The sequence below is a fragment of the Salmo salar genome, chromosome 28, assembly GCF_965601325.2.
Source record: "Salmo salar chromosome 28, fSalSal1, whole genome shotgun sequence".
In the NCBI taxonomy this organism is placed as follows: Eukaryota; Metazoa; Chordata; class Actinopteri; order Salmoniformes; family Salmonidae; genus Salmo; species Salmo salar.
The window spans coordinates 11,453,153-11,472,496 of record NC_138318.1 but is presented as its reverse complement, the minus strand read 5'-3'; the positions used below and the strand labels follow the sequence as shown (position 1 = coordinate 11,472,496).

The following is a 19,344-nucleotide window of genomic DNA, read 5'->3' as shown; positions in this document are numbered from 1 at the left end:
TGACCAGTGAGCTGAGATAAGGCGGGGCTTTCCCTAGCAAAGACTTATAGATGACCTGGAGCCAGTGGGTTTGGTGACGGATATGTAGTAAGGGCCAGCCAACGAGAGCATACAGGTCGCAGTGGTGGGTAGTATATGGGGCTTTGGTGATAAAACGGATGGCACAATGTCCAAAGAAGGGACAGATGTTTACAGAATGGTGTCGTCTGCGTAGAGGTGTATCAGAGAATCACCAGCAGCAAGAGCGACATCATTGATATATACAGAGAAAAGAGTCAACCCGAGAATTGAACCCTGTGTCACCCCATAGAGACTGCCAGAGGTACGAACAACAGGCCCTCCGATTTGACACACTGAACTAAAATGTAACATCCATACATGGCCAGCTATGTAAACTTTAACACTGATTTATCCTGCAATAGATGTGGTTCAATTGGTAACATACATTTTTGTCTTCTTCTAATGCCTCTTAAGGGGAAGTAATCTAAATGTAACTGAATGTAATCAGATTACGTTACTGAGTTTGTTAATCCAAAAGTTATGTTACTGATTACAATTCTGGACAGGTAACTAGTAACTGTAATAGATTACATTTAGAAAGTAACCTACCCAACCCTGTGTGCGAGTGTGCGTGTGTATACCCTTGGACACAGCTGTGCAACTGAATACACCACCAGGGGAGATACACCACTTGTAGATGTAACCAGATAAATAAGGTAGTGCTGTGTTGGTTGTTTCACGGTCCAGACACACACACACCCACTCACTCACACTCATACACGCATGTAATTCAGTACCTTGTCCCACAGTCTGTCTCTGTCCAGTGCGATAATGGCCATGGAGGGGTTGGTCAGGTAGCCATCACTGTTGAACGACAGGTCCTTACGCTCCCATGTCACGTTTAGCATGTGTCTGCAACACACACATACACACAGATTCAGTTTTCAGCACTCACACACACACACACACACACACACACACACACACACACACACACACACACACCTGTTTAGTATGTGTCTACTTACAAAAACACACACTGGACGAGAGGGTGTGTGGCCTCACACACTCACCTGAACAGTGTGTTGTTGTTGATATGTGTAACTGGTGTGTTGCAGTCGCTGTGTCCCTCTGGAAGGAACCCTTGATGCCTTCTGAAACTATCCGCCCCTTTGGCCACTATGGCCACTCCCTCTCTGACACGTTGCCTCAGGCTCTTCCTCCAGTGGTCAGTGATGACGCCAATCAGTCCTACAGGGAAGCTGATAGGTGGAGGGCTCTCTGTGTTGCCCAACGCGAGGGAGGGGAGGATCCAGATGTACCCAGGTCCCAGTAGACCCACCTCCCCTGCTACCTGGAACAGGTACTGGGCCTCTTCATAGGAACAGTAGGCCAGGAGTACCTGGGAATCAATCTAGAGGGACAGATAGATATAACACTAAGTAATACCGAACATTAACCTCTAAACCTAACCGTAACCTTAACCCTAATTCTAGCTTCATGTCCACATCCCTGTTCAACCCTAACCCTAGTTTCAACCACAGCCCTAACCCTAGCTTCATGTCCACATCCAGGTTCAACCCTAACCCTGGCCTCAACCGTAACCTTAACCCTAATTCTAGCTTCATGTCCACATCCCGGTTCAACCGTTACCCTAGCTTCAACCCTAACTTCATGTCTACATCCAGGTTCAACCCTAATAACAGGCACGGGTCCTCTTCATAGGTACACCTGTATAGAGACATAACATACTTTAACTACTAACAAGCCCAAACCTTTTTTCTCTCTCTCTCTCTCTCTCTCTCTCGCTCTCTCTCTCGAAACCTCTCTCGAAATCTCTCTCTCTAAATAGTTAAAAAAATAATCTCTCCTACCTGCTGTAACATGCGTTTGGCTCGGACGTCACTGGTTCTGACAGACATCTCCAGAGACAGGATATCTTGTAGCCTCCACAGGAAGTAGGAAGTGTCCGTGTAGGATCGGACGTAGTCTACAAACGTCTCGTATCCCGGCCACATGCTGGTGATTATTACAAAGTCTCCCCAGTCATACTCCTCCATCAACTAGAATATAGACATGATAGAACATATTCCACTAATAAGAGTACATTTTGGCTAGTGTAATTTGGTCCAAAATAACTTTTTATTTCACCTAATTAACATTGTCATAAATAGCACATGTTCAAATTAATTTGAAAAAAAACACGTTTTTCTATCTCAAGAAGTTAAATAAAATAAATATTTTAGTATTTTGTATTTGTTTTTATTATGGATCCCCACTCTTCCTGGGGTCCAGCAAAATTAAGGCAGTTTATACAATTTTACAAACATTACAATACACTCAAAGACCGTGTGCTCTCAGGCCCCTACTCCACCACTACCACATATATACAGTACAAAATCCATGTGTACGTGTGTGTATAGTGCGTATGCTATTGTGTGTGTGTGTGCATGCATGTGTCTGTGACTATGTTTGTGTTGCTTCACAGTCCCCGCTGTTCCATAAGGTGTTTTTCTATCTGTTTTTTAAATCTAATTTTACTGCTTGCATGAGTTACTTGATGTGGAATAGAGTTCCATGTAATCATGGCTCTATTTAGTACTGTGCGCCTTCCATAGTCTGTTCTGGACTTAGGGACTGTGAAGAGACCTCTTGTGGCATGTCTTGTGGGGTATGCATGGGTGTAGTTCAAACAGACAGCTCGGTGCATTCAGCAGGTAGTCCGTCTCTCCTCTACTTTGAGCCAGTAGAGATTGACATGCATATTATTAATATTAGCTCTCTGTGTACATCCAAGGGCCAGCCGTGCTGACAGTGCTGTTGTATCAATATGTTTTGACCATGGCAGTTTACAATCCAGGGTAACTCCAAGCAGTTTAGTCACCTCAATTTGCTCAATTTCCACATTATTTATTACAAGATTTAGTTGAGGTTTAGGGTTTAGTGAATGATTTGTCCCAAATACAATGCTTTTAGTTTTAGAAATATTTAGGACTAACTTATTCCTTGCCACCCACTCTGAAACTAACTGCAACTCTTTGTTAAGTGTTCCAGTCATTTCAGTCGCTGTAGTAGCTGACATGTGTAGTGTTGAGTCATCCGCATACATAGACACTCTGGATTTCCTCAAAGCCAGTGGCAATTCAATAGTAAAGATTGAAAAAAGTAAAGTGCCAAGACAGCTGCCTTGGGGAATTCCTGATTCTACCTGGATTATGTTGGAAAGGCTACCATTAAAGAACACCCTCTGTGTTCTGTTAAACAGGTAACTCTTTATCCACAATATAGCAGGGGGTGTAAAGCCATAACATATAAGTTGTGTCAGCAGCAGACTATGATCGATAATGTCAAAAGCAAGTGCCAATGAAGTGCAAAATAAAGTAACAGGGTTGACCGTGACAGGGTTGATGTTTTGATCTTAAATCAGCGATAAATCCCCTTGTGACAGGGGGAATAGAAGCTTGTTGTGTGCACCAGGGAGGGGAAATTGAATGCAAGCTTCACAAAAAAATAAAATTGTTCAAACATCTCTAGCCTATCTATGTATGGGTAACAGAGTTGACGTGTTGTGCTGGATGCACTCAGTTTTCCACCACAAAACACCAGAAAAAGGCCAAAAAGAGTAGAACAAGCTCACCTGCTTTCACTCTATGATTTTACATGTACAATGTTTCTTTTGAAAAAATAATTTAAAAAGGAGTAGTTTCACCATATTGAAACGAGAGTTCAGTTCACATAAAAGATTTGACCTTGAAATGAGGGACAGATGTTAATTGATCACTAATAACATAAATACATAATAATCTTCAGAAATAACTTGGTCAAAGCTTTAAAATGAAAACTTGGATAAGTGGGTTGAAATCTTAATATAATTCGGAAAAACATGACAAGGAACATGTCAAAATGCTGAATTGTGGCACTTTAGCGCAGGGTTTCTCAAACTCGGTCCTGGGGCCCAGCCTGGTTGCACATATGTTTTTTTTTGTCCTAGCACTACACATCTGATTCAAATAATCCAAGCTTGATGATGAGTTGATTATTTGAATCAGCTGTGTAGTGCTAGGGCAAAAACCAAAACGTGCGCCCAGGGGGGCCCTAGGACCAAGTATGGGAAACCATGCTTTAGCAAGTCTTTATTCATACTAATAATCTGAAGGGGACTTAATTTAATATAACAGGCTTTTAAAATGCAATATTGGTGCACAATTTCTACTTAAAATATCAAAGGAATGCAAAAAGTACTTGTGGAACGACCCATAAATGTAAAATCATATATTGACATTACATTTCAGACCACAGCTTTCCTGAATACTAAATTCTGAATGGCTGAAAAGGGGCTTTATAAGTGAATATGAACTTTAGATTATTCTATTCCTGTACCTTGAACATGCAGACGATCTGCTGCTCCAGGGAGGCACCCATCTGGAGAAATGTGGAACCCTCAGCCTAAAGGGGGGAGGAGTGGGGTGAGAAGGAGAGGGAGGGGGGAATGAGAATATGTTAGCTCTATCCAATAATACTGTACACTATTCAGGTGAGCACACTCACAAACACTTGCAAACTCTCAAGTAGACATTTTCCACACCCAGAGGAGGTAAATAACATGTGGTCAATCCTATCGCTGTTATAACACCTAAACACACCTACACACCTATAGACACACACAAACATAAACGACGGGCTGTGAGTGTCAATTCTATCCCTAAAGTCACGCTATGAACACTGATATACAGTGCATTCGGAAAGTATTCAGACATTTTTCTTCAAAAATGTATTAAATACACCAATTTCTTTCCTCATCAATCTACACACAATCCTCCATAATGAGAAAGCGAAAAAACAGAAATACCTTATTTACATAAGTATTCAGACCCTTTGCTATGATACTCGAAGTTCAGCTCAGGTACATCCTGCTTCCATTGATCATCCTTGAGATGTTTCTACAACTTGATTGGAGTCCACCTGTGGTAAATTCAATTGATTGGACATGATTTGGAAAGGCACACACCTGTCTACATAAGGTCCCATAGTTGACAGTGCATGTCAGAGCAAAAAACAAACCATGAGGTCGAAGGAATTGTCCATAGAGCTCTGAGACAGGATTGTGTCGAGGCACAGATCTGAGGAAGTGTACCAAAAAATGTCTGCAGCATTGAAGGTCCCCAAGAACACAGTGGCCTCCATCATTCTTAAATGGAAGAGGTTTGGAACCACCAAGACTCTTCCTAGAGCTGGCCGCCCGGCCAAACTGAGCAATCGGGAGAGAAGGGCCTTGGTCAGGGAGGTGACCAAGAACCCGATGGTCACTCTGACAGAGCACCAGAGTTCCTCTGTGGAGATGGGAGAACCTTCCAGAAGGACAACTATCTCTGCAGCACTCCCACAATCAGGCCTTTATGGTAGAGTGGCCAGACGGAAGCCCCTCCTCAGTAAAAGGCACATGACAGCCCGCTTGGAGTTTGCCAAAAGGCACCTACTGTTAAGGACTCTCAAACAATGAGAAACAAGATTCTCTCTTTTACTGATTGCCAAGCGTCACATCTGGAGTAAACCTTGCACCATCTCTACGGAGAAGCATGGTGGTGGCAGCATCATGCTTTTGGGGTGTTTTTCAGTGGCAGAGACTGGGAGACTAGTCAGGACAGGGTAAAAGATGAATGGAGCAAAGTACAGAGAGATCCTTGACGAAAATCTGCTCCTGAGCGCTCAGGACCTCAGACTGGGGCGAAGGTTCAACTTTCAACAGGACAACGACCCTAAGCACACAGCCAAGACAACGCAGGAGTGGCTTCGGGACAAGTCTCTCAATGTCCTTGATTGGCCCAGCCAGAGCCCGACTTGAACCCGTGCGAACATCTCTGGAGAGACCTGAAAATAGCTGTGCAGCGACGCTCCCCATCCAATCTGAGTGAGCTTGGAGGATCTGCAGAGAAGAATGTGAGAAACTCCCCAAATACAGCTGTGCCAAGCTTGTAGCGTCATACCCAAGAAGACTTGAATCTGTAATCGCTGCAAATGGTGCTTCAACAAAGTAAAGGGTCTGAATTTTATTTTAAATTTTTTACAATTTCTACATACCTGTTTTTGCTTTGTCATTATGTGGTATTGTAATTTATGTAGCTTGATGAGGGGGGGGGGAATTATTTAATCAGTTTTAGAAAAAGGTGGTAGCGTAACACAATATGGAAAAAGTCAAGGGGTCTGAATACTTTCCGAATGCACTATTTGTGAAACCGTTAATTAAACATTACCTTCTCAGCAGGCATTCTGTATACAGTCTACGACTGTGAGCAGACTATATGAGCTGTCATAAAGCCTACACAACAATCCGATGAAAATGACATAGCACCTGATGTAATAACACACTTTGAAAAGGCAAAACGTAGGGCTTCCTGAGTGGCGCAATGGTCTAAGCCACTGCATCGCAGTGCTTGAGGCATCACTACAGACCCGGAATCGATCCCAGGCTGTGTCACTACCGGCCGTGACTGGGAGTCCCATAGGGGGACGCAATTGGCCCTGCGTCGTCCGGTTTAGGGGAAGGTTTTGCCGGGGGGGCTTCATTTGGCTCATCGCGCTCTAGCGACTTCTTGTGGTGGGCCGGGAACCTGCAGGCTGACTTTGCACGTGAGGTGAACAGTGTTTTCTCCGACACATTGGTGCGGCTGGCTTCCGTGCGGGCGGATGTTAAGATGCGCGATTTGGCGGGTCATGTTTTGGTGGATGCATGACTTGACCTTCGCTTCTTCAGAGCCCACTGGGGAGTTGCAGTGACGAGACAAGATTGCAATTGGATATCACAAAATTGGGGATAAAAGGTGGATGAAATATTTTCAAAAATGAATAAAAGGCTTGTCTTAGGGCAGGCGTGCAGGAGGGAGACAAAGTTAAAGGGTAAGTACCTTAAATCCCAAATTTCCCATATGTTCACTTGGCTACGCATGCCTCTCTCTAATATCAATATGCCTCGTCCATTACTGTCCTGGTTAGTGATTACTGTCTTATTTCACTGTAGAGCCTCTAGCCCTGTTCAATATGCCTTAACCAATCATGTTGTTCCACCTCCTACATATGCGATGACATCACCTGGTTTAAATGTCTCTAGAGACTATATCTCTCTCATCATTACTCAAAGCCTAGGTTTACCTCCAATGTACTCACATCCTACCTTACCTTTGTCTGTACACTATGCCTTGAATCTATGCTATCGTGCCCAGAAACCTGCTCCTTTTACTCTCTGTTCCAAACGTGCTAGACGGCCAGTTTGTATGGCCAGTTCGTATAGGTCCTGCAGTGCCTAGCTCCACTCCCACTCCCCAGGCGCTCTCATTTGTTAACTTCTGTAACCGTAAAAGCCTTGGTTTCATGCGCGTTGACATTAGAAGCCTACTCCCTAAGTTTGTTTTACTCACTGCTTTAGCACACTCTGCCAACCCGGATGTCTTAGCCGTGTCTGAATCCTGGCTTAGGAAAACCACCAAAAACTCTGAAATCTCCATCGCTAACAATAACATTGTCCGCCAAGATAGAACTGCCAAAGGGGGCGGTGTTGCAATCTACTGCGAAGATAGTAATACAAAACTCTGCAGGCTATCCAAGTCTGTACCCAAACAATTCAAGCTTGTACTTCTAAAAATTCACCTTTCCAGAAACAAGTCTCTCACTGTTGCCGCTTGCTATAGACCTCCCTCTGCCCCCAGCTGTGCTCTCGATACCATATGTGAATTGATTGCCCCCCATCTATCTTCTGAGCTCGTGCTACTAGGTGACCTAAACTGGGACATGCTTAACAACCCGGCCATCCTACAATCTAAGCTTGATGCCCTCAATCTCACACAAATGATCAATGAACCTACCAGGTACAACCCCAAATCCGTAAACACGGGCACCCTCATAGATGTCATCTTAACTAACTCGGCCTCCAATATACACCTCTGCTGTTTTCAATCAAGATCTCAGCGATCACTGCCTCATTGCCTGCATCCGTAATGGGTCTGCGACCAAACGACCACCCCTTATCACTGTCAAATGCTCCCTAAAACACTTCTGCGGTCTTTCTAATCGACCTGGCCGGGGTATCCTGGAATGACATTGACCTCATCCCATCAGTAGATGATGCCTGGCTATTCTTTAAACGTGCTTTCCTCGCCATCTTAAATAAGCATGCCCCACTCAAAAAATGTAAAACTAGGAATAGATATAGTCCTTGGTTCACTCCAGACCTGTCTGCCCTTGACCAGCAAAAAAACATCCTGTGGCGTTCTGTATTAGCATCGAATAGCCCCCGTGATATGCAACTTTCCAGGGAAGTTAGGAACAAATATACACAGGCAGTTAGAAAAGCTATCTTTTTCAAACAGAAATTTGCATCCTGTAGTACTAACTCAAAAGTTCTGGGACACTGTAAATTCCAGGGAGAATAAGAGCACCTCCTCCCAGCTGCCCACTGCTCTGAGGCTAGGAAACACTGTTACCACTGATAAATCCACTATAATTGAGAATTTCAAGAAGCATTTCTCTACAGCTGGCTCTTCTTTCCACCTGGCTACCCCTACCCCGGTCAACTGCCTGGCACCCTCCACAGCAACCCGCCAAAGCCCCCACCATTTCTCCTTCACCCAAATCCAGATAGCTGATGTTCGGAAAGAGCTACAAATCAGCCGGGCTAGACAATCTGGACCCTCTCTTTTTAAAATTATCTGCCGAAATTGTTGCAACCCCTATTACTAGCCTATTCAACCTCTCTTTCGTATCGTCTGAGATTCCCAAAGATTGGAAAGCTGCCGCGGTCATCCCCCTCTTCAAAGGGGGTGACACTCTAGACCCAAACTGCTACAGACCTATATCTATCCTACCCTGTCTTTCTAAGGTCTTCGAAAGCCAAGTTAACAAACAGATTACCGTACCTTCTCCGCTATGCAATCTGGTTTCAGAGCTGGTCATGGGTGCACCTCAGCACCGCTCAAGGTCCTAAATGACATCATAACCGCCATCGATAAGAGACATTACTGTGCAGCCGTATTCAACCTGGCCAAGGCTTTCGACACTGTCAATCACCACATTCTTATTGGCAGACTCGACAGCCTTGGTTTCTCAAATGATTGCCTCGCCTGGTTTACCAACTACTTCTCTGATAGAGTTCAGTGTGTCAAATCGGAGGGCCTGTTGTCCGGACCTCTGGCAGTCTCTATTGGTGTGCCACAGGGTTCAATTCTCGGGCCGACTTTCTTCTCTGTATACATCAATGATGTTTCTCTTGCTGCTGGTGATTCTCTGATCCACCTCTTTGCAGACGACACCATTCTGTATACTTCTGGCCCCTCTTTGGACACTGTGTTAACTAACTTCCAGACGAGCTTCAATGCCACACAACTCTCCTTCCGTGGCCTCCAACTGCTCTTAAACGCAGGTAAAACTAAATGCATGCTATTCAATCGATCACTGCCCGCACCTGCTTGCCCGTTCAGCATCACTACTCTGGACTCTGAATACGTGGACAACTACAAATACCTGGGTGTCAGGTTAGAGTGTAAACTCTCCTTCCAGACTCACATTAAGCATCTCCAATCCAAAATTAAATTTAGAAGGCTTCCTATATCGCAACAAAGCATCCTTCACTCATGCTGCCAAACACACCCTCGTAAAACTGACCATCCTACCGATCCTCGACTTCGGTGATGTCATCTATAAAATAGCCTCCAACACTCTACTCAACAAACTGGATGCAGTCTATCACAGTGCCATCCGTTTTGTCACCAAAGCCACATACACTACCCACATTTGCGACCTGTGCACTCTCGTTGGTTGGCCCTCGCTTCATACTCATCGCCAAACCCACTGGCTACAGGTTATCTACAAGTCTCTGCTAGGTAAAGCCCCACCTTATTTCAGCTCACTGGTCACCATAGCAGCACCCACTCGTAGAATGCGCTCCAGCAGGTACATCTCACTGGACACCCCCAAAGCCAATTCCTCCTTTGGCCGCCTTTCCTTCCAGTTCTCTGCTGCCAATGACTGGAACGAACTGCAAAAATCTCTGAAGCTGGAGACTCATATCTCCCTCACTAGCTTTAAGCACCAGCTGTCAGAGCAGCTCACAGATCCCTGCACCTGTGCATAGCCCATCTGTAAACAGCCCACCTACCTCATCCCCATACTGTATTTATTTATGTATCTTGCTCCTTTGTACCCCAGTATCTCTACTTGCACATTCATCTGCACATCTACCTTTCCAGTGTTTAATTGCTATATTGTAATTACTTCGCCACCATGGCCTATTTATTTCCTTAACTTACCTCATTTGCACTCACTGTGTATAGACTTTTTGTTTTCTTTTGTTCTACTGTATTATTGACTGTATGTTTTGTTTATTCCATGTGTAACTCTGTGTAGTATGTGTCGAACTGTGTCGAACAAATCATTAAAATCCAGATGGAAAGTATTTACACAAGAAGCAATCTAATATCACACAGTCAAACTCTCAGTCATTTAGTAAGTTCACCATTCTGCCATTCTTGGCCAGGTTGCAGTTGCAAATGAGAACTTGTTCTCAACTAGCCTACCTGGTTAAATAAAGGTGAAATAAATAAATAAAAATTGAAACTAGTTAGGTGGAGTTTGCCTTGTCTCCCTGCAGTCTTGAACTGTAAAGCTGCAAAAACGGTTCATGTGACTCATGAGGTTTCTTTGTGCACTACTAAGAGCAATTGCGAAATCTGCGAATTATGAGCAAATTTTTGGTTTTATTGAAAGAATACAGACGAGTTTGCTATTTTTATCAAAAGTACTAAAGTTTTTTACTCAGGAAATGTGTACCTTTCTACCTAGTGGTTGCAATTATTTTATAAGCTACCTGTATTTTGTGAAACACAAAAATGAAAATTTAGAAGGTGTGTGTGTGTGTGTGTGTGTGTGTGTGTGTGTGTGTGTGTGTGTGTGTGTGTGTGTGTGTGTGTGTGTCAGCCATCTAAACATGCCTAACTGCACTCTGCATTCATTGTGAGAAACAGTTCCCGAAACAGTCCAAGCAGTGTGTTGCCAAAAAAATAACCAGGTGCTGGAGCGGCGACAGGATCCAACTGTGGTTTACAGGGATCCTTCATCCCACCTGCCCAAGCATAATCTTCCAGACAACATTGCCACAGAGGAGAGACCTGAGAAAGAGGACCTGGTTAGATCAGAAGACATCACTCCAGGATTTGTTCTTTATATGTGTCACAATGGGTGGATTGAGGAAGCAGGAGAGGTGGAGTCAGGCGCAGGAGACAGATGATTCCGGGAATAAAACTTTTAATAAATATTTGCACGGAAAATACAAGCACGGTGTGCAAGGTGTGCAAAATCGAAGGCACCACCCTCTACGAAAGAAAACTAGGGACGCAGCCCAACAATAATTCCCTTTGAAAAACACAGACCCTCACAAGCAACATCAGCCCAGACAATAAACAATCCCGCACAACCCACAAACCTAACTAGCTAGCCTAAATACCCCTACCCACTAACAACTAATACAACACAGGTGCGTAACTAACCTAGACCTAACTAACAGAACGTGAAACAGAGATCAGTGGCAGCTAGTAGGCCGGCGACGCCGAGCACCGCCCGGCCGAGGAGGGGCGCCACCTTCCGTAGGTGTCGTGACGATATGCAACCAAACGTCTTCCCTTTTCTTTGTTGAGGGGGCACAAAAAATGCCTGAATGTTTTATATTACATTTTTGTGTCAGAAAATATACTGAACAAAAATATAAATGCAACATGTAAAGCGTTGGTCCCATGTTTCAAGTTCCCAGAAATTTTCCACGGACACAGAAAGCTTATTTCTCTCAAATTGTGTCCACAAATTTGTTTACATCCTTGTTAGTGGGCATTTCTCCTTTGCCAAGATAATCCATCCACCTGACAGGTGTGGCATATCAAGAATCTGATTAAACAGTCTGATCATAACAAAATAAAAGGTCACTCTAAAATGTGAAGTTGTGTCAAAACACAATGCCATAGATGTCTGAAGTTTAGTGTGTGATTGGCATGCTGACTGCAGGAATGTCCACCAGAGCTGTTGCCAGATAATATAAATTTAATTTCTCTACCATAAGCAGCCTATAATGTCATTGAAGAGAATTTGGCAGTATGCCCTACCGGCCTCACAACTGCAGACCACGTGTAACAACGCCAGCCCAGGACCTCCACATCCGGCTTCTTCACCTGCGAGATCGTCTTAGACCAGCCACCCGGACAGCTGATGAAACTGTGGCTTTGCACACTGTAAAACAACGTGTTCCAGTTTCCGCCAATATCCAGCAACTTCGCACAGCCATTGAAGAGGAGTGGGATAACATTCCACAGGCCACAGTCAACAGCCTGATCAACTCTATGAGAAGGAGATGTGTCTTGCTGCATGAGGAAAATGGTGGTCACACCAGATACTGACTGGTTTTCTGATCCACGCCCCCATCTTTTTTTAAGGTGTCTGTGACCAACAGATGCATATCTGTATTCCCAGTCATGTGAAATCCATAGATTAGGGCCTAAGGAATTGATATCAGTTGACTGATTCCTTTTCTGAACTGTAAATCAGTAAAATCTTTGAAATTGTTGCATGTTGCATTTATATTTTTGTTCAATGTATATTATAAAAATGACAATACAATTCCTGCTTTATTGGTCCATTTGCATGAATATTCTTTATTTTTGCGGTCACATTCCTAACATGATACACAACAGACACATCACAGTCTGGGAGCAGCAAATACCTGTAACTTTGACTATTCACAAGTCCTGGGAGTCTTCCACTTCCTGAAAACCAGTGTAGACCCCTTAATGTGATTGATATTTGGCTCAGATGGCATTTACCACGCAGGCTGCGAAAGGGATCTGGACCCCTGGACCCAATGTCTCACCGGGAGGACCCACTCCAAAATGATGTGATATGAGACTAGTCTCAACTGTCTGGAATGACAATAGATCAAAGGGCAAAGTGGATTTCAGAATCTGGAGCAGCAGTCATGTACTCATAGCATTACATTTTTGGGGACAATATGGAAACAGGTTTTCATTTTCTGTTCTTAGATTTTGCGGTTATTTCAAGTTCAGTGTGTAGGCCTATATTTCCTATATCCTACTCAAATAAAAGATGCTAAAAACATTGTGATCATGTGAAAACCTATCTGGACAGTGTTTGAGATCATGTAGAAACATAAACCCACAACAGTCAAGCTCAGAAGTTTATGATGAGCGATCATTCAGTTAAGTAAAGTTTAGCTACTTACTCATTGGATATCTGTCATTTTGGTCCATCTGGAGCGGGGTTGCATCTCCAATTTATTTTTGGGATATGGAAGAGGAAGAAAAAATCCAGGACACCAGAGTTGATGTGGGCAGCAAAATCCCTGTTGTTGTGAAAGCTAACAAATTGTTTCTCAACATTAATAATCACATTCTCCATAGCGTAAGCGTTCTTCGTGAGTCTGCATTGGCGCACAATTACTCTACCGATCTGCGTTCATCTTGGGGATGAGCTGGGGCTGTGGTTCTGCTGCTTCTCCGGCCTCGGTGGCTAGAGTGGTGGCGGCCATCTGAAACGCAGTTTGCCTCAATTCTTTGTCAGAATACTCAGGCTCAAATAAATACGGTTCGACGCCACCATCGGCACCACTCTAGTAGTTTTCTTCATCACTCGCAAATATTTAATCGTCAGACATGCTTCAGGTTGTTGTTTACTTTCGTATAACTAATCTGTAATGCTAGGCTTTGTGATTGTGAATAATCAAATCAAACTTTATCTGCCATATGCGCCGCATACAACAAGTGTAGACTTACCGTGAAATGCTTACTTACAAGTCCTTAACCAACAGTGCAGTTCAAGAGCAAGAAAATATTTACCAAGTAGGCTAAAATAAAAAGTAATAATAAAAAGTAACACAATAAGAATAATAATAACGAGGCTATATACAGGGGGCAACGGTAACGAGTCAGTGTGCAGGGGTACAGGCTAGTTGAGGTAATCCGTACATTTAGGTGGGGGCTAAGTGACTATGCATAGCTAACAAACAAACAGTGAGTAGCATCAGTGTAGAAGGGGGGGGGGCCATGTAAATTGTCCGGTGGCGATTTTTTTGAATTGTTCAGCAGTCTAATGGTAGAAGCTGTTGAGGAGCCTTTTGATCTTAGACGTTGCGCTCCGGTACTGCTTGCCGTGCGGTAGCAGAGAAAACAGTCTATAACTTGGGTGACTGGAGTCTCTGACAATTTTATGGGCTTTCCTCGGTGATGCAACCGGTCAGGATGCTCTCGATGGTGCAGCTGTAGAACCTTTTGAGGATCTGGGGACCCATGCCAAATCTTTTCAGTCTCTAGAGGGGGAAAAGGTTTTGTCGTGCCCGCTTCACGACTGTCTTGGTATGTTTGGACCATGATAGTTCATTGGTGATGTGGACACCAAGGAACTTGAAACTCTCATCCCACTCCACTACAGCCCCATTGATGTTAATGGGGGCCTGTTCGGCCCACCTTTTCCTGTTGTCCACAATCAGCTCCTTTGTCTTGCTCACATTGAGGGAGAGGTTGTTGTCCTGGCACCACACTGCCAGTTCTCTGACCTCCTCCCTATAGGTCGTCTAATCGTTGTTGGTGATCAGGCCTACCACTGGTGTCATTAGCAAACTTAATGAAGGTGTTGGAGTCATGTTTGGCCATGCCGTCGTGGGTGAACAGGGAATACAGCAGGGGACTAAGTGCATACCCCTGTGGGGCCCCAGTGTTAAAACTTCTTGGTGACAGGGGGCAGTATTCGGAAATTCAGATGAATAACATGCCCAAATTAAACTGCCTGCTACTCGGGCCCAGAAGGTAGGATATGCATATTATTAGTAGATTTGCATAGAAAACACTCTGAAGTTTCTAAAACTGTTTGAATGATGTCTGTGAGTATAACAGAACTCATATGGCAACCTGAGAAAAAATCCAACCAGGAAGTGGTTTGTAGTTTTCAATTGATTGCCTTTCCAAACTACAGTGTCTGTGGGGTCATTTTGCACTTCCTAAGGCTTCCACTAGATGTCAACAGTCTTTAGAACCTTGTTTCATGCTTCTACTGTTACTGGGGAGAGAATAAGAGCTGTCTCAAGCCTGGGACCAACGAGTTGTTTACTTACTGCGTGGGCACGCAGGCGCACCGTTCTTTATCCTCTGTAATGAATACGCTATTGTCCGGTTGGAATATTATCGAAGATTTATGTTAAAAAGACCCTAAGGATTGATTGTAAACATCGTTTGACATGTTTCTACGAACGGTAATGGAACTATTTGACTTTTCGTCTCGGGTTTTGCACTCGCGCATTATGCCTTTGGAATAGTGATCTGAACGCGCGAACAAAACGGAGGTATTTGGACATAAATATGGAGTTTATCGAACAAAACAAACATTTCTTGTGGAAGTGGGAGTCCTGGGAGTGCATTCCGACGAAGATCAGCAAAGGTAAGTGAAGATTTATAATACTATTTCTGAGTTTTGTTGACTCCAGAACTTGGCGGGTAACTGTATAGCTTGCTTTGATGGCTGAGCTCTGTACTCAGAATATTGAACAATGTGCTTTCGCCGTAAAGCTATTTTGAAATCTGACACAGCGGTTGCATTAAGGAGAAGTGTATCTATAATTCTTCCAATAACTGTTGTAAATTTTACCAACGTTTATGATGAGTATTTTTGTAAATTGATGTGCTCATTCACCGGAGGTTTGGAGGCAATACATTTTCTGAACATCACGCGCCAATGTCAAATGGGGGTTTTGGATATAAATATGAACTTAATCAAACAAAACATACATGTATTGTGTAACATTGAGTCCTGGGAGTGTCATCTGATGAAGATCATCAAAGGTTAGTGATTCATTTAAGCTGTATTTCTGGTTTTTGTGACGCCTCTCCTTGCTTGAAAAATGGCTGTGTGGTTTTTCTTGTTTAGGTGCTGTCCTAACATAATCTAATGTTATGCTTTTGCCATAAAGCCTTTTTGAAATCAGACAATGTGGTTGGATTAACGAGAAGTGTATCTTTATAATGGGATATAATAGTTGTATGTTTTAGAAATTTGAATTCTGAGATTTTTGTTGTTTTGAATTTGCCGCCCTGCTATTTCACTGGCTGTTGAATAGTGTGTCCCGTGGGCGTCCCACATGTCCCAGAGAGGTTTAAGGATAAGCGTGGCAGACGTGTTGTTGCCTACTCTTACCACCAGGGGGCGGCCCATCAGGAAGTCCAGGATCCAGTTGCTGAGGGAGGTGTTTAGTCCTAGAGTCCTTGGCTTTGTGATGAGCTTTGTGGGCACTATGGTGTTGAATGCTGAGCTGTAGTCAATGAACAGCATTCTCACATATGTGTTCCTTTTGTCCAGGTGAGAAAGAGCAGTGTGGAGTGCGATTGAGATTGCGTCATCTGTGGATCTGTTGGGGCGGTATGTGAACTGGAGTGGGTCTAGGGTGTACGGGACGATGCTGTTGATGTGAGCCATGACCAGCCTTTCAAGCACTTCATGGCTACCGACGTGAGTGCCACGGTGGCGGTAATCATCTAAGGCAGGTTACCTTCGCTTCCTTGGGCACAGGGACTATGGTGGTCTGCTTGAAACATGTAGGTATTACAGACTCGGTCAGGGAAAGGATGAAACTGTCAGTGAAGACACTTGACAGTTGGTCCGCGTATGCTTTGAGTACATGTCCTGGTAATCGGTCTGGACCAGTGGCTTTGTGAATGTTGACCTGCTTAAAAGTTTTGTTCACATCGGCTACCTAGAGCGTTATCACACAGTCATCCAGAACAGCGGGTGTTCTCATGCATGCTTCAGTGTTGCTTGCCTCGAAGCGAGCATAAAAGGCATTCAGCTCGTCTGGTAGGCTCGCGTCACTGGGCAGCTCACGTCTGGGTTTCCTTTTGTAGTCCGTAATAGTTTTCAAGCCCTGCCACATCTGAGCGTCAGGTCCGGTGGTAGGATTCAATCTTAATCCTGTATTGACACTTTGCTTGTTTGATGGTTCGTCTGAGGGCAAAACGGGATTTCTTATAAGTGTCCGGATTAGTCTCCTGCTCCTTGAAAGTGGCAGCTCTAGCCATAAACTCGATGCAGATGTTGCCTGTAATCCATGGCTTCTGGTTGGGATATGTACGTACAGTCACTGTGGGGACGACGTCATCGGTGCACTTACTGATGAAACCGATGACTGAGGTGGTGTATTCCTCAATGCCATTGGATGAATCCCGGAACATATTCCAGTCTGTGCTAGGAGAACAGTCCTGTAGTGTAGCATCTGCGTCATCTGACCACTTCCGTATTGAGTGAGTCACTGATACTTCCTGCTTTATTTTTTGCTTGTAAGCAGGAATCAGGAGAATAGAATTATGGTCAGATTTGCCAAATGGAGGGCGGGGGAGAGCTTTGTATGCATCTCTGTGTGTGTAGTAAAGGTGGTCTAGGATTTGTTTTTCCCTGGTTGCACATGTGACATGCCGGTAAATATTTGGTAAAACTGATTTAAGTTTGCCTGCATTAAAGTCCCCGGCCACTAGGAGCGCCACTTCTGGGTGAGCATTTTCTTCTTTGCTTATGGCCTTATAGTGTAGGTTGAGAGTGGTCTTAGTGCCAGCTTCGCTTTGTGGTGGTAAATAGACGGCTACAAATAATACAGATGAGAACTCTCTTGGTAGATAGTGTGGTCGACAGCTTATCATAAGGTACTCTACCTCAGGCGAGCAATACCTCGAGACTTCTTTAATATTAGACATCGTACACCAGCTGTTATTGACAAAAAGACACACACCCCCATCCCTCGTCTTACCAGAGGTAGCGTCTCTGTTATGCCGGTGCATGGAAAATCCCTCCAGCTCTATATTGTCAGTTTCTTAGTTCAGCCACGTTTCGGTGAAACATAAGATGTTACAGTTTTAATGTCCCGTTGGTAGGATCTTTGCACGTCTGAGGTTCACAAAAGAGCACCTGGATGTCCCACAGTGCTACAGGCAAAATATTCCGTGGACAGATGAAACTACAGTTGAGTTGTTTGTAAGGAACACACAACACTATGTGTGGAGAAGAAAAGGCACAGAACACCAATATCAAAACCTCAAAACACCGGCTTCGAGGGCATTATCACTTTTATGCAAAGGGTTACCAACATATTCAAATAATGATAGTGACTTAATTATTTTCATAAAATTTTATTTTGGTGAATTTATTCATATTATTTAATCCTTCCATGACATATAGTCCAGACACAAATCAAAGGTTGCTACCCAAGCCAGCTGGTCTTTCATTCTATCGTTTCGGGTCTTTTATTCTGTATCTATGGACGCAACCCAGTCGTTCCTTCTAAGTGTTCCATTGTAATACTGGCTGGAAACGTTCTTATCCCTTGTTTGCTAGCTAGCCAACTACGGCTAACATACAGTCACGTCGAAAGGGCAGCCAGAATAACAGAAAAGTAGCTGCATTTCTTTAAGCTGTTTTCTAGTGACATTTATTTGGATACAGCTAATGAGCTAATGATGCGCATGGCATAGAAAATGTGCTCTCTCAAAAAGGCACTGTTGTTCAGAGGAGATAGCAAACAACCCAGCTAACACAATCACTTCAAACTGAAGCTGGAAAGACTGCAAACTAGCTGCACTTAATTTTGTTTTACCTGTTTTCTACTGACATTTCTTTGTCTGCTGTTGAAAACCAAATGCTAGTCTAAAAGAAATGGGAGATAATGTCTAGAGGTTTTTATATTGGAGATCATGTTTATAAATCGACTGGCTGGGCTAATGAGACAGTGTGTCACGGCTTTCTTCGTCGGAGGACGATATAGCGAAATCGTCGTCCGAAAAGGTGGACCAATATGCAGCAGAGTTGGTGTTCATTTTCTTAATTTATTAACAAACGTTGAACACGAAAAAACAGGAAAACAATAAGCACGACAAATGACAGTTTTGCATGCTAACAAAACACGCAATGCAAAAACAATCTCCCACAAATACAAGACAAACACACCCAACTAATATAGGACTTCCAATCAAAGGCAACACCAAACAGCTGCCTTCAATTGGAAGTCCACCCCAATTAACTCAACATAGAAACACACTCACTAGACTACACATAGAAATACATAAACATAGACCATAACTCAAAACCCGGAAATAATAAATCAAACACCCTCCTAACTAACACACCACCCTGAACCACATAAAACAAATACCCTCTGCCTCGTCCTGACCAAACTACAATAACAATTAACGCTTATACTGGCCAGGACGTGACACAGTGGATTGCTCAGTGAGATGGAACAGAATAAATATGCATTTCAAAGTCATAGCT

General features: G+C 43.7%; 1 protein-coding gene across 1 annotated transcript in view; it reads right to left on the bottom strand.

The window, feature by feature from the left end:
* Window positions 1-19,344, bottom strand: part of LOC106589191 (glutamate receptor ionotropic, NMDA 2C) — an 86,129-nt gene that overhangs the window by 52,263 nt on the left and 14,522 nt on the right. Inside the window, exons 5-9 of the mRNA XM_082970469.1 lie at window positions 7,642-7,659; window positions 4,381-4,446; window positions 1,875-2,063; window positions 1,074-1,414; window positions 798-912 (exon numbers count right to left, since the gene is read on the bottom strand). Coding sequence (XP_082826595.1) covers window positions 798-912; window positions 1,074-1,414; window positions 1,875-2,063; window positions 4,381-4,446; window positions 7,642-7,659 — 729 coding nt within the window. The remainder of the gene's footprint in view (window positions 1-797; window positions 913-1,073; window positions 1,415-1,874; window positions 2,064-4,380; window positions 4,447-7,641; window positions 7,660-19,344) is intronic.